At 46.3% G+C, this 24,124-nt stretch overlaps 2 protein-coding genes and 1 pseudogene across 2 annotated transcripts in view; all 3 read left to right on the top strand.

Moving 5' to 3' along the window:
• LOC138786597 (zinc finger protein 208-like) overlaps window positions 1-24,124 on the top strand; it is a 646,972-nt pseudogene that overhangs the window by 405,691 nt on the left and 217,157 nt on the right.
• LOC138786810 (uncharacterized) lies at window positions 10,388-14,450 on the top strand. Its single transcript, XM_069963873.1, has 3 exons — window positions 10,388-10,429; window positions 13,026-13,093; window positions 13,190-14,450. The coding sequence occupies exon 3, from the start codon at window positions 13,304-13,306 to the stop codon at window positions 14,156-14,158; it is 855 nt and encodes a 284-aa protein (XP_069819974.1). The 5' UTR covers window positions 10,388-10,429; window positions 13,026-13,093; window positions 13,190-13,303; the 3' UTR covers window positions 14,159-14,450.
• LOC138787584 (oocyte zinc finger protein XlCOF7.1-like) overlaps window positions 14,996-24,124 on the top strand; it is a 35,281-nt gene continuing 26,152 nt past the window's right edge. The window contains exon 1 of the mRNA XM_069964931.1: window positions 14,996-15,957. Within this exon, the coding sequence (XP_069821032.1) occupies window positions 15,082-15,957 (876 nt within the window). The 5' untranslated portion in view covers window positions 14,996-15,081. The remainder of the gene's footprint in view (window positions 15,958-24,124) is intronic.

The following is a 24,124-nucleotide window of genomic DNA, read 5'->3' as shown; positions in this document are numbered from 1 at the left end:
GAAGACACTTTTTTTTTTTTTACTTATACATTAACCCCTTAAGGACCGGGCCTGAAATGGCCTTAAGGACCGGAGCAAATTTTATGAATATGACCAGTGTCACTTTATTCATTAATAACTTCGGGATGCTTTTACCTATCTGGCTGATTCTGAGATTGTTTTCTCGTGACATATTGTACTTCACATTTCTTGTACATTGAAGTCGATACTTTTAACGAATCTTTATGAAAAAAACCAAAATAACGTGAAAAATTTTGAAAAAATGCTTTTTTCCAACTTTAAAACTTTTCTGCTTATACAGAAAATGGTTATACCACATAAATTATATATTAAATAGCATAAGCAACATGTCTACTTTATGTTGGCAGCATTTATTAAACTATATTTCTTTTTTTTTAGACAATAGAAAGCGTAAAACATAAGCAGCAAATTTCCAAATTTTCAGTAAAATTTCAAAATCAGATATTTTTAGGGACCTGTTCAGGTTTAAAGTGTATTTGAGGGGCCTGTATGTTAGAAAGCCCCACAAAGCACCCCATTTCAGAAACTGCACCCCCCAAACTCTGCAAAAGCACATCCAGAAAGTTTTTTAACCCTTTAGGGGAGTCACAGAAATAAAAGCTAAGTGTGTAAGAAATTTGAAAATTTTAATTTTCTGTGCAGAGATTTTCTTGTGATCCAATATCTTTCATAATTGTAAACCTATTACCAGAGAAATGCACCCCAATATTGATTGCCCCGTTTCTGCAGTTTATAGAAATACCCCATATGTGGCCCTATTGCGCTATTTGACGCAACCACAAGCCTCAGATATAAGGGTGCGCCTAGTGAATTTGAACACCTCAGTTATATTTGGTCATTTATGACCGTACCACTTCAGGTTGGCAGAGGCTCTGGGGTGCCAAAACCTAAAAAACACCCCTAAAGGGACACCATTTAGAAAACTACACCCCTCAAGGAATGTAACAAGGGGTGCGGTGAGCATCTGGACCCCACAGGTGCTTCACAGATTTTCTGAACAATATGGCGTAAAAAAATAAAAATTATTTCTTTATACTGAAATGTTGTTCTAGCCTTCAATTTTTCATTTCCACAAAGGGATAAAAGGGAAAAAAAAGCATAAAACATGTAGCACAGTTTCTCCCGAGTACAGAAATACCCCACATATTGACATAAAGTGCCAAGCGGGCGCAGGACGAGCCTCCCAAGGGAAGGAGCGCCAATTGGATTTTGGAAGCTGAATTTCACTGGAATGGATTTCAAGGGTCATGTCGCATTTACAGAGCCCTCGTGCTGCCAAAACACTGGAAACCCCCCACAAGTGACCCCATTCTGGAAACTACACCCCTCAAGGAATCTAATAAGGGGTGCAGTGAGCATATGGACCCCACTGGTGATGGGCACAAATGTGGAATAATGTGACGTGAAAGTGAAAAATTTCATTTTTTCACTTTCAAGGCACAAATGTGGCCGTCATAAAGGGGTCCATATCCTCACTGCACCCCTTGTTAGATTCCTTGAGGGGTGTAGTTTCCAGAATGGGGTCACTTGTGGGGGGTTTCCACTGTTTTGGCAGCACGATGGCTCTGTAAATGCAACATGGTGTTCATCATCCATTCTGGCCAAATCCAACCTCCAAAATCCAAATGGCGCTCCTTCCCTTCGGAGGCTTGCCCTGCGCCCACATGGCGCTTTATGTCCACATGTGGGGTATTTACGGACTCGGGGGAAATTGCTCTACACATTTTGTGTGTTTTTTTCTCTTTTAACCCCTTGTAAAAATGAAAAATTCAAGGCTAGACCAACATTATAGTGTAAAAAAAAGTAATATTTCATTTTCACGCCACATTGTTCCACATTTGTGCCCGTCACCAGTGGGGTCCATATGCTCACTACACCCCTTGTTACATTCCTTGAGGGGTGTAGTTTCCAGAATGGGGTCACTTGTGGGGGGTTTTACTGCCTTGGCAGCACAGGGAGTTTTTAAATGCAACATGGCCCTCGAAATTCATTCTACCCAAATCCAGCCCCAAAAAGCTAAATGGCGCTCCTTCCCTTCGGAGGCTCGTCTTGCGGCTACATAGCGCCTTAAGTCCACATGTGGGCTATTTCCATACTCGGGGGAAATTTCTCTACGTGTTTTGTTTTGTTTCTTCTCTTTTAACCCCTTGTGCAAATGAGAAACCTGAAAACTAGATCAATGATGTTGTGTAAAAATTTTATTTTTTACACTTAAACATTGGCCTAGCCGTGAATTTTTCATTTTCACAAGGGTTTAAAAGAGAAAAAAACACAAAACGTGTAGAGCAGTTTGTCCCGAGTACGGAAATACCCCACATTTGCACATAAAGCGCGATGCGGCCGCAAGACGGGCCTCCGAAGGGAAGGAACGCTATTTTGATTTTGGAGGCTGGATTTGGCTGGAATAGATTTCAAGGGCAATGTCGCATTTACAAAGACCCTATGCTGCCAAGACAGTGGTAAACCCCCACAAGTGACCCCATTCTTGAAACTACACCCCTCAAGGAATATAATAAGGGGTGCAAAGAGCATATGGACCCCACTGGTGACGGGCACAAATGTGGAACAATGTGACGTGAAAGTGAAAAATTTCGTTTTTTCATTTTCACAGCACAAATGTGCCAGTCATTGAGGGGTCCATATTCTCACTGCACCCCTTATTAGATTCCTTGAGGGGTGTAGTTTCCATAATGGGGTCACTTCTGGGGGGTTTTCAATGTCTTGGCAACACAGGGCCTTTGTAAATGCGACATGGCATTCACCATCCATTCTAGCCAAATGGCGCTCCTTTCCTTCGGAGGCTTACCCTACACCCACATGGCGCTTTATGTCCACATGTGGGATATTTCCGTACTCAGGGAAAATTGTTCTACACATTTCATGTTTTTTTATCTTTTATCCCCTTGTGAAAATGAAAAAATAAAGACTAGATCAATGATTTAGTGTAAAAATTTAATTTTTTTTTACACTAAATGTTGGTCTAGCCTTGATTTTTTCATTTCCACAAGGGGTTAAAAGAGAAAATTAACACAAAACGTGTAGGGTAATTTCCCCTGAGTACGAAAATACCCCACATGTGGATATAATGTGCCATGTGGGCACAGGGCAAACCACCAAAGGGACAGAGCGGCATTTAGAGGCTGGAATGGAGGACGAAGGCCATGTCGGGTTCGCAGAGTGCCCGTGCTGCCAAAACATTGGAAACCCCCCACAAGTGACCCCATTATGGAAACTACACCCCTCAAGGAATGTAACAAGGGGTATAGTGAGCATATGGACCCCACTGGTGACAGGCACAAATGTGGAACAATGTGCTGTTAAAATGAAAAATTAAATTTTTTACACTAAAACGTTGGTGTAACTTTGAATTTTTCATGTTCACAAGGGGTTAAAAGAAAAAAATAAACGCCTAATCACATAGCGCAATTTCCCCTGATTACAAGAGTACCCCACATGGGGACACAAAGTGCAAAGTAACCGCACGGAAAGCCTCCAAAGGGAAGGAGCACAATTTGGATTTTGGAAGCTGGATTTGGCCAGAATGGAGGACGAAGGGCTCTCAGAGCCCCCGTGCTGCCAAAACAGAGGAAACCCCCCACAAGTGACCCCAACGAACTCAGGAATCTGTGGTTCGTACGGGGTAGGGTCACTTGGGGGGGCTTGTGGGGCTTCCTGGGGCAGCGCCTTGGGGGCTTGTCATCACTAAATGGTGATGACGATGAGGAAGAAGAGGAAGGAAGAGGGAACGAGGGATCTTCCTCTTCTCCCTCACTGGTTGTCTCAGTATCGGAGGCAATCCAGGCAAATGCCTCCTCTGCCGAGAACAACCTGTGGCCATTTTGTTTTTTTTCTTTAGGATGCCTTCACACACACCGGATACGCACACTGCAGATCCAGCGTCAGTGCATCCCTATGATTGACATCCCTCTGCCTATATGTAAGTTAACGCCCGCTGGCCGGAGCATACTTTGCCTCCTCCCCGCTCCGGCTTGCTTCGGGGCTCCCGGCGTCTGCTCATCCCGCGCAGCCAATCAGTGAGCTCCGCCGCAGCCACTGATTGGCTGAGCGGGATGTCCTGCTGAGAACCCCCGAAGCAAACCAGAGCGGGGAGGAGGTGCTGTATGCTCCGGCCATCGGGGGGGTTAACTTACATACACGCAGCGGGATGTCATTCCTGCTGCGTGTATGTATTCTCAGTGATGCACTGGCGCTGGATCCGCAGCGGATTTTGCTGCGAATCTGCAGCGTGAAATCCCCTGCGGATCCAGTGTGTGTGAAGGCATCCTTAGAGGGGTGTGTAAGTGTTATGCTTTTACACGTGTAAGTGTTAGTGTTTTATGTACTGTTTTTACATTTTATTCATGTGATTTTTAAGAGGGGAGGGTGGCAGCGAAAAGGGTAAGAGGAGAGGGTGGCAGGGGAGGGGAGAGGGGCGGCAGGACGGAGGGGAAAGCAGAGAGGGTAGGAGGAGAGGGTGGCAGGGGAGAGAGGGTAAGAGGGGAGGGTGGCAGCGGAGAGGGTAAGAGGAGAGAGTGGCAGGGGAGGGGAGAGGGTAGGAGGAGAGGGTGGCAGGGGAGGGGCGGCAGGACAGAGGGGAGAGGGTAAGAGTAGAGGGGCGGCAGGACAGAGGGGAGAGGGTAAGAGTAGAGGGGCGGCAGGACAGAGGGGAGAGGGTAAGAGGAGAGGGGCAGCAGGGGAGAGAGGGTAAGAGGGGAGGGTGGCAGCAGAGAGGGTAAGAGGACAGGGTGGCAGGGGAGGGGAGAGGGGCGGCAGGACGGAGGGGAGAGCAGAGAGGGTAGGAGGAGAGGGTGGCAGGGGAGAGAGGGTAAGACAGGAGGGTGGCAGCGGAGAGGGTAAAAGGGGCAGCAGGACGGAGGAGAGAGGGTAAGAGGAAAGGGTGGCAGGGGAGAGAGGGTAAGAGGGGAGGGTGGCAGGACGGAGGGGAGAGGGTAAGAGGAGAGGGTGGGAGGAGAGGGGGTGGCAGAACGGAGGGGGGGTGGGCTGGCAGGACAGAGGGGGGGCTGGCAGGACGGAGGGGGGTGGCAGGACGGAAGGGGGGCTAACAGTACGGATGGGGCTGGCAGGACTGAGGGGGGCTGGCAGGATGGAGGGGGGGCTGGCAGGATGGAGGGGGGGCTGGCAGGATGGAGGGGGGGCTGGAAGGATGGAGGGGGGTGGCAGGATGGAGGGGGGGCTGACAGTATGGAAGGGGGTGGCAGGACTGAGGGGGGCTGGAAGGATGGAGGGGGCTGGAAGGATGGAGGGGGCTGGCAGGACTGAGGGGGGGCTGGCAGGACTGAGGGTGGTGTCAGGACGGAGGGGGGGCTGGCAGTACGGCGGGGGTGGCAGGACTAAGGGGGGCTGGCAGGACAGAGGAGGGGGTGCTGGCAGGACAGGGGGGGCTTGCAGGACAGGGGGGGCTTGCAAGACAGGGGGGTGCTGGCAGGACAGGGGGGGCTTGCAGGACAGGGGGGTGCTGGCAGGACAGGGGGGGCTTGCAGGACAGGGGGGGTGCTGGCAGGACAGGGGGGGTGCTGGCAGGACAGGGGGGGTGCTGGCAGGACAGGGGGGGGCTGGCAGCACAGGGGGGGGCTGGCAGGACAGGGGGGCTGGCAGGACAGGGGGGGCTGGCTGGACAGGGGGGGGGGCTGGCAGGACAGGGGTGGGCTGGCAGGACCGGGGAGGGGGGGGCAGGATAGGGGGGGGGCTGGCAGGACAGGGGGGGGGGGGCGGGAGTCTGGAGCTGGACAGGGGGAGGGGGGGAGTCTGGAGCTGGACAGGGGGAGGGGGGGGAGTCTGGAGCTGGACAGGGGGGAGCTGGCAGAGGACACCGGAGGAGGAGGTATCCGGGGGGGGGGGGGGTTGCGGAGGGGGATTGGGGGAGGCATGCAGCACAGGGGAAGGAGGAAGCACCCGATGCGGTCCTGGAGTGTGCCGGGTGCCTCCTCCCCCCAAGCTGCTTCCTCCTCCGGTAACAGGGAGATAGATGATCATCTCCCTGTTACCGGAGGAGGAGGCAGCACGGGGGGAGGAGGCGCCCGGCACACTCCAGGACCGCATCGGGCGCCGGGCACAGGACTCACCACCCCCATCATCACCTTCTCTGCTGCACATTCTTAGCAAGCAGAGAAGGTGATGATGGGGGTAGTAGTGTGGATCGCCCGTAATTGGCCGGCTGGCGGCAGCCGGCCAATCACGGGCGATCGGGGGGCCGGATCTAAGGGCAGGTGATGCCCAGGCACTGCTGTGGTTGGTGCTGTCTCGGACAGCACCAATCACAGCTCTGTGCCGGGGTCCGGTCCCGGAAATACAGCAAATCGCTGTGATTGGCAGATGACAAGTCATCTGCCAATCACAGCGATCGTCGTCACGGGGGGCAGGGAAATTGCCCCCTATGTGTCACATGAAGATGGCTGCTGATAGAATCAGCAGCCATCTTTACCGGAGCGCCGCGCGATTTCGCGCGGCGCCCGTTTAAAGGGCTGACGTACCGGTACGTCATGGGTCCTTAAGTGACAGTGATCCATGACGTGCCGGTACGTCATGGGTCCTTAAGAGGTTAATTAGAAGTCCCCCTGGGGGACTTCTAATACAACTACACTGATCTCTCATTCCATTCCAACGCTGAGGATCCCGCCACTAGACACCAGGGATGGGTTGCAAATAAGACTGCATGACAGCTGCATCTAACAGTCTTAATTAGCGGGGGCAGCTAATAGCCGCGGTCCCGTGCTGCAGATAGCAGGCGGGGTCGAGGCGCGGCCCCCCTCTGAACTCCTCTTGCGGACATATGCCTTACGGGTAAGGCATATGTCCTTAAGAGGTTAAACTTTTATTATGGTATAGGATTTTTTTTTATTAATGAAAAAATATATTTTTTTTTACACTGTAATTTGAAGTTTCCCTGGGAAACTTCTTTTATAACTGTACTGATCTCTCATAGAGATCAATGCTGTGTATACATGCTGCATTGATCAATGAGATCAGTGATCCATTACTAAGGGCTGCTGGAGCCCAGAGCAATGGAGTGCTGAGTCGGGATCAGCACCATTACAACACATAGCCCATGGCCAGCAACAAGCAGGGATCGCCTCTCCATGATCCCACCACCGATGGGGGGAAAAAGCCATTTCGATGCATCTGAACTCCCCTACCCGCCCCAGGACGTACAGGTGTGTCCTGGGTCATCAAGGGGTTATTCAAGATTACAAGATACTTTCTTGCACAAACAGCACCACCCTATCCCCAGGTTGTGTATGGTATTACAATTAGTCTTCAACCATGTCAATGGAACTGAGCTGCAAATCCCACACCCAATCGGAGACAGGAGCAATGCTGTTTTTGGAAGAAGGCAGCCATGTTTGTCTACACCTGGATAACCCCTTTAAAGAGAATCTGTGAAGTCTATATGAGGTTCAGAGCTGCATAATACTGTATATCTCTACAGTCAGTTACCAAATAACACCAGTATACAAGAAGCATCATCACCATACTGTCACACTGTTACTGACCAACCCAGTATACCGAGACGGATATTACCAATAATACCAGTATAGACGTACCATAAACAAAACCACACCATGACCAGTACCAATTCCACCACATAATGACTAATATTACGCAATAAAATACCCCATATAAACACAGATATTACCAATGTTACCAGTATACACTGATACACCATAACCACTACCATCTTCACGACACAGTAACTGGTGTAACGCCTGGAGTCGTGGATCCACTGAACCGTCACTAGCGATGGCACTAACCTCACCAGGGAGTGGAGTCTAAGGGGCCGCTGGTTTTCTACCCCTGGCTTGGTTGCTAGTGACGGTAGGCGAGGCGTGGCAGGAGCAGTAGGCAGGAGATAGTGCAGGCAGAGGTCTGTAGGCGTAATCGCAGGTGACAGACAGTACTCAGGAACAATAGGAAGGCAGCGGACAGGGACTAGGGACCGGGACAGCGGACAGGGACAAGGAACAAGGACTGAAGTCAGGAACAACAGGGAGCTGGGCCAAACGCTATGGGAAGCATGTAGAGGCTCCAACACGAGGGACAGGGCATGCTGGGATTTATAGGGAGTGATTGGTGCAAACCTCCAATTAGGGGCGGACTGTCCCTTTAAATATGATACAGCCGGCGCGCGTGCCCTAGGAGGCGGGGACGCGCGCTCCGGCCGGCACAGACGGAGACAGGAGCAGGGCGAGGTAAGGCGCTTCCCGGGGCCCAACTAGTAGCAGCGCCGGGTCCCTGCACATGGACCCCCGCGGCTGCATGTGGTAGAGAGAGGTCGGGCCAGAGCACGGGACGCCGCCGCGCCCGTGACAACTGGATAATACCACTGCACTGTTACTGAATAAAATCCACTGTACAAAGACCGACCAATATTCTCCCTAAGCAGTGACCATATAGGAGAGGAAGATCCAGCCTACTTAGGTTCTGCAGATGTTATAAGTGATTATAGTGAAGCTACATCCAGTGACTTACAGGGAGCGTCTTCTCTGCATGAATTGCAAGTGACATATTTGCTAATCAAGGTTTGTTTTTCCTTTTCTTCTCCATCTGGCCCGGCCATCAGAAAGACTTCTCCAGTCATCTCCATAGAATCTACCAAACATTTTAGACTCCTCATTGCAGCATTATGCCAATTTCTAACCAAAATCCTCATGTGTATTGCTTCACACAGTAACAGTGCCCCCCCCAAGTCCCCTATACTATGAAGCCCCCTTTGTTCCCTATATAGTACTGGGTCCCCTCTGTGCCCAGCCTTAATGGCATATACCCCCCAGCCGAGCGCGCCCCTGTATTACACATATACAACTCTACTGTGTACATATACAGCTCAGCTACATGTACATTACACACATACAGCTCAGCTACATGTACATTACACATATACAGCTCAGCTACATGTACATTACACACATACAGCTCAGCTACATGTACATTACACACATACAGCTCAGCTACATGTACATTACACATATACAGCTCAGCTACATATACATTACACATATATACAGCTCAGCTACATGTACATTACACACATACAGCTCAGCTACATGTACATTACATACAGCTCAGCTACATGTACATTACACATATACAGCTCAGCTACATGTACATTACACATATACAGCTCAGCTACATGTACATTACACACATACAGCTCAGCTACATGTACATTACACATATACAGCTCAGCTACATGTACAAGTACATTACACACATATACAGCTCAGCTACATGTACATTACATATATACAGCTCAGCTACATGTACATTACACACATACAGCTCAGCTACATGTACATTACACATATACAGCTCAGCTACATGTACATTACACACACACAGCTCAGCTACATGTACATTACACATATACAGCTCAGCTACATGTACATTACACATATACAGCTCAGCTACATGTACATTACACACATACAGCTCAGCTACATGTACATTACACATATACAGCTCTACTGTGTACACATATAGCTCAGCTACATGTACATTACATATACAGCTCAGCTACATTACATTACACACATACAGCTCAGCTACATGTACATTACACATATACAGCTCAGCTACAATTACATTACACACATACAGCTCAGCTACATGTACATTACACACATACAGCTCAGCTACATGTACATTACACACATACAGCTCAGCTACATGTACATTACATATATACAGCTCAGCTACATGTACAAGTACATTACACACATATACAGCTCAGCTACATGTACATTACACACATACAGCTCAGCTACATGTACATTACACACATACAGCTCAGCTACATGTACATTACACACATACAGCTCAGCTACATGTACATTACACACATACAGCTCAGCTACATGTACATTACACACATATACAGCTCAGCTACATGTACATTACACACATACAGCTCAGCTACATGTACATTACACATATACAGCTCAGCTACATGTACATTACACATATACAGCTCTACTACATGTACATTACACACATACAGCTCAGCTACATGTACATTACACATATACAGCTCAGCTACATGTACATTACACATATACAGCTCAGCTACATGTACATTACACACATACAGCTCAGCTACATGTACATTACACATATATACAGCTCAGCTACATGTACATTACACATATACAGCTCAGCTACATGTACATCACACACAGACAGCTCTGCTCCACACACATCACACACACACAGCTCTGCTGCACACACATCACTTCAGCTCATCCAGCACAGCAGAGTAAATGTGGAGTGTATTGTCTCCTGTGACGTCAGCAGAAGGGGCGGGGCTGTGCTGAGGTTACAGGAAGCAGGAAACTACCGGACTATATACTCCTGTATACTGAGAAACAGAGGGAAGGAAACTCCAATATCCACAGTAAGATGGGAGGAGAGGACTGGTGTGTGGGGTCTGTATACAGGGGGAGAGGACTGGTGTGTGGGGTCTGTATACAGGGGGAGAGGACTGGTGTGTGGGGTCTGTATACAGGGGAGAGGACTGGTGTGTGGTCTGTATACAGGGGGAGAGGACTGGTGTGTGGGGTCTGTATACAGGGGGAGAGGACTGGTGTGTGGGGTCTGTATACAGGGGGAGAGGACGGGTGTGTGGGGGGTCTGTATACAGGGGGAGAGGACTGGTGTGTGTGGGGTCTGTATACAGGAGGAGAGGACTGGTGTGTGGGGTCTGTATACAGGGGGAGAGGACTGGTGTGGGGGGTCTGTATACAGGAGGAGAGGACTGGTGTGTGGGGTCTGTATACAGGGGGAGAGGACTGGTGTGTGTGGTCTGTATACAGGGGAGAGGACTGGTGTGTGGGGTCTGTATACAGGGGGAGAGGACTGGTGTGTGGGGTCTGTATACAGGGGAGAGGACTGGTGTGTGGGGTCTGTATACAGGGGAGAGGACTGGTGTGTGGGGTCTGTATACAGGGGGAGAGGACTGGTGTGTGGGGGGTCTGTATACAGGAGGAGAGGACTGGTGTGTGGTCTGTATACAGGGGGAGAGGACTGGTGTGTGTGGTCTGTATACAGGGGGAGAGGACTGGTGTGTGTGTGGTCTGTATACAGGGGGAGAGGACTGGTGTGTGGGGTCTGTATACAGGGGGAGAGGACTGGTGTGTGGGGTCTGTATACAGGGGGAGAGGACTGGTGTGTGTGGTCTGTATACAGGGGAGAGGACTGGTGTGTGTGGGGTCTGTATACAGGGGGAGAGGATTGGTGTGTGTGGGGTCTGTATACAGGGGAGAGGACTGGTGTGTGTGGTCTGTATACAGGGGAGAGGACTGGTGTGTGGGGTCTGTATACAGGGGGAGAGGACTGGTGTGTGTGGGGTATGTATACAGGGGAAGAGGACTGGTGTGTGGGGTATGTATACAGGGGAAGAGGACTGGTGTGTGGGGTCTGTATACAGGGGGAGAGGACTGGTGTGTGGGGTCTGTATACAGGGGAGAGGACTGGTGTGTGTGGGGTCTGTATACAGGGGAGAGGACTGGTGTGTGTGGGGTCTGTATACAGGGGGAGAGAACTGGTGTGTGGGGTCTGTATACAGGGGGAGAGGACTGGTGTGTGTGGGGTCTGTATACAGGAGAGAGGACTGGTGTGTGTGGGCAGGGCCAGCTCCAGGCTTTTGTGGGCCCCTTGTATAGCAAATCATGTGGCATCATTGTTAAGACTGGTCTACTTCAGAAAGATTATTACTTTTTTATATACTGACTACAAGATATCAGGAAAGCTGGGTGACCTCCATATACTGCGTACTATACAAGATGCTGGGAAAGCTGGGTGACCTCCATATACTGCGTACTATACAAGATGCTGGGAAAGCTGGGTGACTGCCATTATACTGGCTAATATTCAATTGCCAATTAATCTGCAATGTGGACTGATAATTAGTGGGGTATAAACCTCATGATCACATTGATTACTTATAATTCATGAACTCCAGGTTACACAATACTCAGCTCATCCATGTAAACTGCAATTGGCAGATAGAACTGTGAGGGTGAGTGCAGTCTTCCTCATCACACTGACCACAGAAGAGAAGAGAGTCAGGCTTCCCCACAATAACATTGCCCCTCACCCTCCAACACATTTCCTTTCTCAAGGAGTAGTGAAGTTGGAGGGAGACAGGAGAGGCTTCCATGTTTGGCCGACTGTAATGTGCATCAGCTCCTTACCTACATAGTGCTCCGCTAATCCTCCACCCGCGGGAAGGGGCGGGGCTTGGGGTGATGGGGGCGGGGCTTACCGGAACGTACCCGGTGCTTTAACTTTTCAGGGGGTGAGATGGAGAAGGCAGTGGCCGGTATGCCAGGGGTGTCCAGTTGCCCTGCATCTCCGGGGGAAGCAAGTGTCTGGGGCCCCTTGAGGTGCTGTGGGCCCCGGCACTTGGCCGAGTCAGCCGGGTGCTGACGCCGGCCCTGTGTGTGGGGTCTGTATACAGGGGGAGAGGACTGGTGTGTGTGGGGTCTGTATACAGGGGAGAGGACTGGTGTGTGGGGTCTGTATACAGGGGGAGAGGACGTGTGTGGGGGGTCTGTATACAGGGGGAGAGGACTGGTGTGTGGGGTCTGTATACAGGGGAGAGGACTGGTGTGTGTGGGTTCTGTATACAGGGGAGAGGACTGGTGTGTGTGGGGTCTGTATACAGGGGAGAGGACTGGTGTGTGTGGGGTCTGTATACAGGGGAGAGGACTGGTGTGTGTGGGGTCTGTATACAGGGGAGAGGACTGGTGTGTGTGGGGTCTGTATACAGGGGAGAGGACTGGTGTGGGGGGTCTGTATACAGGGGAGAGGACTGGTGTGTGTGGGGTCTGTATACAGGGGGAGAGGACTGGTGTGTGTGGGGTCTGTATACAGGGGGAGAGGACTGGTGTGTGTGGGGTCTGTATACAGGAGGAGAGGACTGGTGTGTGGGGTCTTTATACAGACTGGATGGAAAGAATGAATTCAGTCTCTGTATGTGTTCCCTCCAGTCAGATCCAGTAAGAGAACAGCACCAGAGAGATGTCCCCGTCCTCTTCTCCCACAGGATCAGGATCAGGTAGATGGAGATGTTCCCTATGATCTGTACATCCCACCTGACTTCTCCTACTGTCTGATAACTTTTACAATATTTCTGTCACATCTTATGAATCAGGGGGAAGATGGGAACAATATTAATGCTCCGACAACGAATGTGAGCAGTGATGAGCAGTATAAGGAGGACATCACTACAGGGAAGGATCTGAAGTCTATTAATGCTACCGACATAATGGTAAAAGAAGAAGAGACAGATGACAGCAGTGATGAGCAGTATAAGGAGGACATCACTACAGGGAAGGATCTGAAATCTATTATTGATACAGATGTGGTAAAAGAAGAAGAGACAGATGACAGCAGTGATGAGCAGTATAAGGAGGACATCACAACAGGGAAGGATCTGATGTCTATTAATGCTACAGACATAATGGTAAAAGAAGAAGAGACAGATGACAGCAGTGATGAGCAGTATAAGGAGGACATCACTACAGGGAAGGATCTGAAATCTATTATTGATACAGATGTGGTAAAAGAAGAAGAGACAGATGACAGCAGTGATGAGCAGTATAAGGAGGACATTACTACAAGAATGGATCTGATCCCTATTAATGATACAGAAATGAGGGTGAAAGAAGAGACAGATGTGAACGGCGATGTGCAGTATAAGGAGAACATTACTACAGGGAAGGATCTGAAGTCTATTAATGCTACCGACATAATGGTAAAAGAAGAAGAGACAGATGACAGCAGTGATGAGCAGTATAAGGAGGACATCACTACAGGGAAGGATCTGAAATCTATTATTGATACAGATGTGGTAAAAGAAGAAGAGACAGATGACAGCAGTGATGAGCAGTATAAGGAGGACATTACTACAAGAATGGATCTGATCCCTATTAATGATACAGAAATGAGGGTAAAAGAAGAGACAGATGTGAGCAGTGATGAGCAGTATAAGGAGGACATGACAACATGGAAGGATCTGAACGGTATTAACGCTATACAAAAAATTAAAGAAGCGACCGAATACGGCAGTGATGAGCAGTATAAGGAGGACATCACTACAGGTAACCGCCCAGGTGAGTAGTGACCACTAAATGCAGAGAACAGTCACACATTCTCCTCAGTCACCGGCTGTAACTATTTATAGTGACCATCTTGTCGTCTATGTACTTGTACTATGTATGATCATGTTACCCACTCTGCAGATACAGCAACCAGGATCGGCTTTGCATAAACTGTATGAACCAATCGTTTATACATCCTACAAATACAGTATTGGGGCAGTCTGTGCGGGAACTACATGCTGTTGCTGTGTATACACGCTCAGTTACATGTTACCTGCATGAACTATATGAACATACGGACACTTAGGGCTCTATTACACGGAGTGATAATCTGCAGATTCACCTGATTATCGTTCCATGTAATAAAGACAACAAGCAGCCGAAGAACCGATCAGAACCGATGTCTTTCATGTTATCGGTATGTAGGGGGGCAATAGTCCTGTTATTTATTTGAGAAGAGTTTCCATTACTTTTCCTACTAAGGACGTCATCTCCCCGGCCTCCAGCTTCTAGATTCTTCTCCCTGACACTTCCTGTGGATTGGAACAGATCTGATCATTCTTATTATGTTACATAAAAAAGAGTAACTTTCCATGTCTGCAATATGTTTAAGCTCCTATTACTGGGAAATAAGAGAAATGGTGTTTTCTCCTTTGCAGATGATTCTACCAGGAGCTCAGGGGGACATCAGATCTCCTCAGAGGATCATATCACACAAGATACATATGAGGAGCCGTCCACTATCCCAGATACACCCTCAGCCCCTCACAGCAAAGATCTCTCATCTCATCCTGTTATACAAGTCCCATCTTTTTCATGTTCAGAATGTGGGAAACGTTTTATTAGGAAATCAACTCTGACTAGACATAAAAAAATTCACACAGGAGAGAAGCCATTTTTATGTTCACAATGTGGGAAATGTTTTTTTTTTAAACGAAATCTCATGTTGCATCAAAACAATCATACGGGGGAGAAGCCATTTTTATGTTCAGAATGTGGGAAATGTTTTTCACAGAAATCAAATCTTACTAAACATCAAAAACATCACACAGGGGAGAAGCCATTTTCATGTTCAGAATGTGGGAAATGTTTTATACAGAAATCAGATCTTACTAAACATCAAAAAAGTCACACAGGGGAGAAGCCATTTTCATGTCCAGAATGTGGAAAATGTTTTTCACATAAATCAGATCTTACTAAACATCAAAAAATTCACACAGGGGAGAAGCCATTTTTATGTTTAGAATGTGGAAAATGTTTTAAACAGAAATCAAGTCTACTTTGCCATAAAACAATTCACGGGGCAGGGAAGCCGTTTTCATGTTCAGAATGTGAGAAACGTTTTTTTTTAAAAGGACATCTTATTATGCATCAAAAAATTCATACAGGGGAGAAGCCATTTTCATGTTCAGAATGTGAGAAATGTTTTTTACAGAAATCAGATCTTACTAAACATCAAAAAATCCACACAGGGGAGAAGCCATTTTCATGTTTAGAATGTGGAAAATGTTTTGCAGCGAAATCAACTCTCACTAGACATAAAAAAATTCACCCAGGGGAGAAGCTATTTGCATGTTCAGAATGTTGGAAGTGCTTTGCTTGGAAAACAAAACTTGTTGAACATGAAAAAATTCACACAGGGGAGAATCCATTTTCATGTTCAGAATGTGGAAAATGTTTTACTGTGAAAACAAGTCTTATTGTACATCAAAGAACTCACACAGGGGAGAAGCCATTTTCATGCTTAGAATGTGGGAAATGTTTTGCTCACAGATCGGGTCTTCATTATCATAAAAAAACTCACACAGGGGAGAAGTCATTTTAATGTTGAGAATGCAGTAATAATGCCATCTTTTGTCTCCCTTAGCAGTATAGAGAAACATGCTGCCTGGACTGTGTAATTTGGATGCTAGGGCGCTACTCTCAGGGATACTTACCAGTCACTGATTATACCTGACTATACCATTGTATTGTGATGTGTAGGATTGCATATTCATGTCTGACCACTAGATGGTGCCATTCTCCTGTTTTTAGTTACTCTTCCTACAATCTCATAGTATACTACATTATTTAAACCACTGTATTGCAAAGTTCACAGAAGTCTTGGCGCACACTTAGGAGTGATTGCCTAAGTTCTCTATCATTTTCCGGCTAGATAATTGGGGATCATTATGGCTGCTGGAGAGGATGATGGCAGAGAGATGCTCAGTGTCCCTCCAGTGCCCTGTGTCCCTTATTGTCCCCCTCCCATCATCCTCTCCAGCAGCCACAGCCCGCACAGCTCTGGGAGTCAGGTTGTGACATCACCATGTTATCCAGGAAGTGACATCACCATGTTATCCAGGAAGTGACATCACCATGTTATCCAGGAAGTGACATCACCATGTTATCCAGGAAGTGACATCACCATGTTATCCAGGAAGTAAAGCCTTGATGCAGTAGTAAGTGCAGGGAAAAAAAATCACTTTATGTGCATTTCCTGTAGTAAGTGTATATTGGGGATTTGTATATCCTTTGGGGGGCAATACAATACTTTAACCCTTAGAAGACCAGGCCAATTTCTATTTTTGCGCTTCCGCTTTTTCCTCCTTGTGTATATAAGGCCATAGCGCTTGCATTTTTTCATCTATAGACCCACATGAGCTCTTATTTTTTGCGCCACTAATTGTACTTTAAAACAGAAAGACAAAGGAAAGAAAAACGCCCCACCAACTTGTAACTGCCTACTATCAGAGTCTATACTCCAGAGTGTACACCTGTTTACACTTTAAGAAAATAGAAAAAAGATAAAGAGCATGGAGAAGACTACAATGATTGTAGGTACTATATAACTAATTTATAAACAATTAACCCTTTAAGGACGGGGCCCATTTTCATTTTTGTGTTTTCGGTTTTTCCTCCTTGTGTTTAAAAGGCCATAGCACTTGCATTTTTCCACCTAGAAACCCACATGAGCCCTTATTTTTTGCGTCACTAATTGTACTTTGCAATGACGGGCTGAATTTTTGCATAAAGTACACTGCGAAACCAGAAAAAAATTCAATGTGTGGTGAAATTGAAAAAAAACCCGCATTTTGTTTATTTGGGGGAAATGTGTTTTTACGCCATTCGCCCTGGGGTAAAACTGACTTGTTATGCATGTTCCTCAAGTCGTTACGATTAAAACGATATATAACATGTATAACTTATATTGTATCTGATGGCCTGTAAAAAATTCAAACTGTTGTTAACAAATATACGTTCCTTAACCCTTAGGCGACCCTGGACGTAAGCTTACGTCCAGGGCCGCCTCACCGCGTTCAGAGTGGGGCCGCGCGGCGGCCGCACTCTGAACCGCCGCGATCCCGGGCGCCTCATGTAGCCCGGGATCGCGGCTATTAGCGGGCACGGTCGGATCGCCGTGCCTGCTAATCAGGTAATCGGAGGCAGCTGTCATCTTTGATCCGATTACCGGCTGCAGATGATCCGTGGTGGTATAGTGGGGAGATCGCTCCAAGATGGCGCCGTCCCCGGCTCGGCACTCGTTTGTTTCCGGCTGCAGCAGCCGAAAGCAAACGAGTGCCGATCTCATGGATCTCTGCAGCATATCTATGCTGCAGAGATCTCAATGAGAGATCAAAGTGTATATACTAGAAGTCCCCCAGGGGGAATAACCCTAACCCCAGGGGGAATAACCCTAACCCCAGGGGGAATAACCCTAACCCCAGGGGGGCTTCTAGTATATGTGTAAAAGTAAAAAAAAAGTGTTGTTAATAGTAAAAATCCCCCTCCCCTAATAAAAGTCAGAATCACCCCCCTTTTCCCAGGTTATAAATAAAAGTAAATAAATAAATAAATAAACAAACATGTTTGCTATCGCCGCGTGCGTAATCGCCCGAACTATTAATTAATCACATTCCTGATCTCGCACGGTAAACGGCGTCAGCACAAAAAAATCCCAAAGTGCAAAATTGCGTATTTTTGGTCGCATCAAATCCAGAAAAATTGTAATAAAGAGCGATCAAAAAGTCGTATATGCGCAATCAAGGTACCGATAGAAAGTAAACATCATGGTGCAAAAAATGACACCTGACACAGCCCCATAGACCAAAGGATAAAAGCGCTATAAGCCTGGGAATGGAGCGATTTTAAGTGACGTATATTTGTTGACAATGGTTTGAATTTTTTACAGGCCGTCCGATACAATATAAGTTATACATGTTGTATATCGTTGTAATCGTAACAACTTGAGGAACATGCATAACAAGTCAGTTTTACCCCAGAGCGAACGGCGTAAAAACACATACCCCCCAAATAAAAGAAATGCGTTTTTTTTTTTTCAATTTCACCACACTTTGAATTTTTTTCTGGTTTCGCAGTGTACTTTATGCAAAAATTCATTGCAAAGTACAATTAGTGACGCAAAAAATAAGGGCTCATGTGGGTTTTTAGGTGGAAAAATGCAAGTGCTATGGCCTTTTAAACACAAGGAGGAAAAAACGAAAATGCAAAAATTTAAATTGGCCGGGTCCTCTAAGGGTTAAAATCGCTCCATTCCCAGGCTTATAGCGCTTTTATCCTTTGGTCTATGGGGCTGTGTGAGGTGTCATTTTTTGCGCCTTGATGTTTACTTTCTATCGGTACTATGATTGCGCATATACGACTTTTTGATCGCTTTTTATTACATTTTTTCTGGATTTGATGCGACCAAAAATGCGCAATTTTGCACTTTGGGATGTTTTTTGCGCTGACGCCGTTTACCGTGCGAGATCAGGAATGTGATTAATTAATAGTAACTCAGAGGCTAGCTACGTATTGACATAGTGGATCTTTAGTCACTCTAGGAGATCTTTTTTGATTACACTAGTCCCGGACGGGACCAATATATTTGTGGATCTTATTTTATCTTGATCATAATAAAAGTTATATTTTAAGCTAAACCTTCATATTTCACATTTCTGTACTTCTAGCGAAGGTTCCTAATACCACTGACTGGTGGGTGTACCCTATCTACACCACTGCTATATATAATTAATAGTTCGGGCGATTACGCACGCGGCGATAGCAAACATGTTTATTTATTTATTTGTTTACTTTTATTTATAACCTGGGAAAAGGGGGGTGATTCAGACTTTTATTAGGGGAGGGGGCTTTTTACTATTAACAACACTTTTTTTTTACTTTTACACATATACTAGAAGCCCCCCCTGGGGTTAGGGTTATTCCCCCCTGGGGTTAGGGTTGTTCCCCCTGGGGGACTTCTAGTATATACACTTTGATCTCTCATAGAGATCTCTGCAGCATAGATATGCTGCAGAAATCCATGAGATCGGCACTCGTTTGCTTTCGGCTGCTGCAGCCAAAAACAAACGAGTGCCGAGCCGAGGACGGCGCCATCTTGGACGCGTCCCCGGCCGGCATCAGTAACGGAGATCGCTTCTCCGGGACAAGGTCCCGGAGGAGCGATCTCCCCCACTAGACCCCAGGGAAACGTTGCCTCCGGTAATCGGAGGCAGCTGTCAACTTTGACAGCTGCCTCCGATTAGCTAATTAGCGAGCACGACGATCCGACCGTGCCCGCTAATAGCAGCGATCCCAGGCTACTCGCGGCACCCGGGATCGCGGCACTTCAAAGCGGGGCCGCCGCGCGGCCCCGCTTTGAAGTGCAAGTGAGGACATATGATGTAGGGGTACGTCATATGTCCTTAAGAGGTTAATAAGATCACAAACAATAAATATATGTAATAAAAACTTTCAAAAATACAAAAACGGCATGAATGTCCCAAGATGAATAGCTGCGATCATAGGCTGGTGTTGGGAATGCCGATCTTACAGTTCATTACGCTATCCGGCCGGATAAACAGCTAATGTTCACAGAGTCTAGTCCATGAGAGTGGAGCAACCAGATGGTGTAGTCCTCAGCGTGTGATCTTTCAGACGCCGTGCCGTGGCCACAGCACGTGATATCCGCACGTGATATGATTGGTTGTCTTGGACGTAGAAAGACTCCCAGCAGAGTCGTACTAGGATCGCAGTTAGAGTAGATTAGATAGATGTATGATGGGGATAGTTGTCCACCGAATTATACTGTGCTAGATGCGTTTCGGAAACTCTCTTTCCATCCTCAGTAGCGAAATGGTTAATTCATTACAATTTATAGTAACAAAAAGGAGAGAAAAGGAAAAAGATAAAAAGTAATTGGATGGTTGTGACCTGGGTCTTTGGTAAATTCTAAAGCCTGGATCCTGTCTGTTCAACTGGAGCTCGCATCTAAAAATTAATCCATATAGTCCAAAAAATAAACAAGTCAATCAATATAACGTAAAAGTAATCTAATCCACAAGAAACTCATATATACAATAAGAAATAGTCTAAAACACAAAAACGTAAAAAACGCATATAAAACGCATCAAAAACGCATATTGTGTGAATATAGTTCAAAAGCATAAGTCACTAAAATCATTAATCTTTGTGCAAATGAATAATAATTCTCATAGGACAGATAATCCAACAGAGGACACATCATGGTGCTGATAATCAGCCTGACACATGATGTGTCATCTAATCTGAAATAAATATATACATATTTTAAAGAAAACCAAAAATCTCAAGGTCAGAAATAAGACCATGAGGGACCAATGACTGAAATTCATAGACAGGTTATAATGTAAATGACTGGCTGTTACAGGTTAATAATTCTTTTATAGGTAATTGGAAGTCATTTGTGGCTGATTTCACTGTCTTAGTGTCTTACTAGCTTCCCGAAGTGTAGTGAAATCAGCCACAAATTTTTGGTTTTCTTTAAAATATGTATATATTTATTCCAGATTAGATGACACATCATGTGTCAGGCTGATTATCAGCACCATGATGTGTCCTCTGTTGGATTATCTGTCCTATGAGAATTATTATTAATTTGCACAAAGATTAATGTTTTAGTGACTTATGCTTTTGAACTATATTCACACAATATGCGTCTGAGGGCTATGTTCACACTACGTACGCATCCGTACGCATTTCGTACGGCGCGTACATGTGCGGCTGAAACAACGGCCGTGCGAATATTCGATGTGCAGGCGGATGCGTACGCAGTGTGTACGCATTGCGAACGTACGCCCGTAGTATACTTACGCTTCCCGAGCCCCCTACGAAGCGATCTGACAGCGGTCTTTTACTTGGAAATCTTCGCCCAGCCCCGGACACCCCACAGAACCTTTTGGATCGGCATAGAAGAGTGGAAAAATGAAGAAATCACCACTTCGTACGGAGCCGCGGGATACGCTACGGGCGTAAGTTACAAGCCTTCCGGCTGGAAACAATGGTCTTGTTCATTTCTTACGGCGCCGTATACGATCCCGGCGTACATTCGTACGAAGTGTGAACTGTGCGGCCGGGATCGTATACTTTGCATTGTACGCTAACTACGTAAGCGTATTCACGGAGCGCGCTACGGCCGGAAACTTACGTAGTGTGAACATAGCCTCGATGCGTTTTATATGCGTTTTTTACGTTTTTGTGTTTCAGATTATGTTTTAGACTATTTCTTATTGTATATATGAGTTTCTTGTGGATTAGATTATTTTTGTGTCATATTGATTGATTTGTTTATTTATTGGACTATATGGATTAATTTTTAGATGCGAGCTCCAGTTGAACAGACAGGATCGAGGCTTTAGAATTTACCAAAGACCCAGGTCACAACCATCCAATTACTTTTTTATCTTTTTCCTTTTCTCTCCTTTTTGTTACTATAAATTGTCTCCTTTAATAATGAATTAACCATTTCGCTACTGAGGATGGAAAGAGAGTTTCCGAAACGCGTCTAGCACAGTATAATTCGGTGGACAACTATCCCCATCATACATCTATCTAATCTACTCTAACTGCGATCCTAGTACGACTCTGCTGGGAGTCTTTCTACGTCCAAGACAACCAATCATATCACGTGCGGATATCACGTGCTGTGGCCACGGCACGGCGTCTGAAAGGTCACACGCTGAGGACTACACCATCTGGTTGCTCCACTCTCATGGACTAGACTCTGTGAACATTAGCTGTTTATCCGGCCGGATAGCGTAATGAACTGTGAGTAAGATCGGCATTCCCAACACCAGCCTATGATCGCAGCTATTCATCTTGGGGCATTCATGCTGTTTTTGTATTTTTGAAAGTTTTTATTACATATATTTATTGTTTGTGATCTTATTAATTGTTTATAAATTGTTTATATAGTACCTACAATCATTGTAGTCTTCTCCATGCTCTTTTTCTTTTTACTAATTGTACTTTGCAATGACAGATGTAATTGTTGCCTAAAATATTCTGTGAAACCAGAAAAAAATTATATGTTTGGTGAAATTTAAAAACAAAAGCATGTTCGCCCTAGGGTAAAACTAACATGGTAGGCTGGGTTCACACTGCGTTTTTAGCATACGTTTATTGGATCCGTTTTTGTTAACGGACAAAAAAATAGTGTAAGCAACGTTTTTGTGTCCGTCAAAAAAAAACAGATCCGTTTTGATCCCTTTTTTTTTTATAATGGAAGTCAATGGAAAAATGGATCAAAAGGAATGTACACAAATGCATCCGTTTTTGCAATCCGTGGAAAAACGGATTGCAAAAACGCAGTGTGAACCCAGCCTTATACATATTCCTCAAGTCAGTTCGATTACGATGCTATGTAACTTTTGTAACTTTTATTTTACTTAATGGCTTTTAAAAAATTAAAACCTTTGAAATAAATATATGTTCCTTAAAATTGCTCTATTACCATGCTTATAGCGCTTTTATTTTTTGGTCTATGGGGCCGTGTGAGGTGTCATTTTTTTGTGCCATGATCTGTACTTTATCGGTATTTTGGTTGTGTTTATACGACTTTTTATCACAATTTTTCTGGATTTGATGCGACCAAAAATGCAAAATTTTGCACTTTGGAATTTTTTTGCACTAATGCAGTTTACCGTGCGGGATCAGGAATATGATAATTTAGTAGTACAGGCGAATACGCATGTGGCGATATAACTAAATTGATCTCTCATTGAGATTATGCAGTATAGATATACTGCATAGATCAATGAGATCAGTATTCTATTGCTCTCAGCTGCTGCAGCTGAGAGCAATAGATTACCGAGCCGGGATCAGCGCCATTACGCCGCAGACCCCCGGCCAGATATGGAGCGGAGACCGCTGCTCCGCAATCACGCCACTAGACCATCAAGGAGGGGGTAAAACAGTAAAACAGGCATTTAAATGCAGCTGTCAACTTTGACAGCTGTATCTAAATGCCTAATTAGTGGGCACGGCGATCTGACCGTGCTTCTAACAGACACAGTCGAAAGCTGCAGATAGCACCCGGGATCGCAGTGGTTCAAAGCGAGGTTGCCGCGCGGATCCAACTTGAACTTCCCTAGCAGCGCCATGACGTACAGTTACGTCATAGGTCGTCTAGGGGTTGATAAAATTTTTCACCAGATTTCTCCTAGTTATGACCTCGAAAGTCAGGGGTATGGGGGGGGGGTCGGGGCCGCCATCAGAAATTTCGGGGCCCCATACAGCCAAATTGTCTGCCCCCCCACCACCACCACTAACAAAAAATATGGAACGTATCTTTGACTCAGGGCCGGCCTTGGGGGATGCGACCTGTGAGGTTGCACAGGGCGCATCACTCCCGCTTAGCTGGGGCGTGGGTGCTTCGGCAGACAAACAGCACACTTAACCTACTGTGCAACTACAACCCCCAGCATGCCTGGTCAGCCACTGCTGATATATATAGTATACAGATACAATACAGACTGGATATAGACTCCATGTCCACAGAAATCATCTCTCTCTCTCACACACACACTTAGGGTGCCTTTACACAGAGAGATTTATCTGACAGATTTTTGAAGCCAAAGCCAGGGATGGATGTGAAAAGAGAAGAAATTTCAGCCTTTCCCTTTTGACCTGTTCCGTTTTTAGTCTGTTCCTGGCTTTGGCTTCAAAAATCTGTCAGATAAATCTGTCTG

Source organism: Dendropsophus ebraccatus, chromosome 3, assembly GCF_027789765.1.
Source record: "Dendropsophus ebraccatus isolate aDenEbr1 chromosome 3, aDenEbr1.pat, whole genome shotgun sequence".
Taxonomy (NCBI): Eukaryota; Metazoa; Chordata; class Amphibia; order Anura; family Hylidae; genus Dendropsophus; species Dendropsophus ebraccatus.
This window is presented reverse-complemented; position numbering and strand designations above follow the sequence as displayed.

Coding starts and splice junctions, on each gene's coding strand:
- LOC138786810 (XM_069963873.1), top strand. CDS start 13,304: ATGGTAAAAGAAGAAGAGACAGATGACAGCAGTGATGAGCAGTATAAG.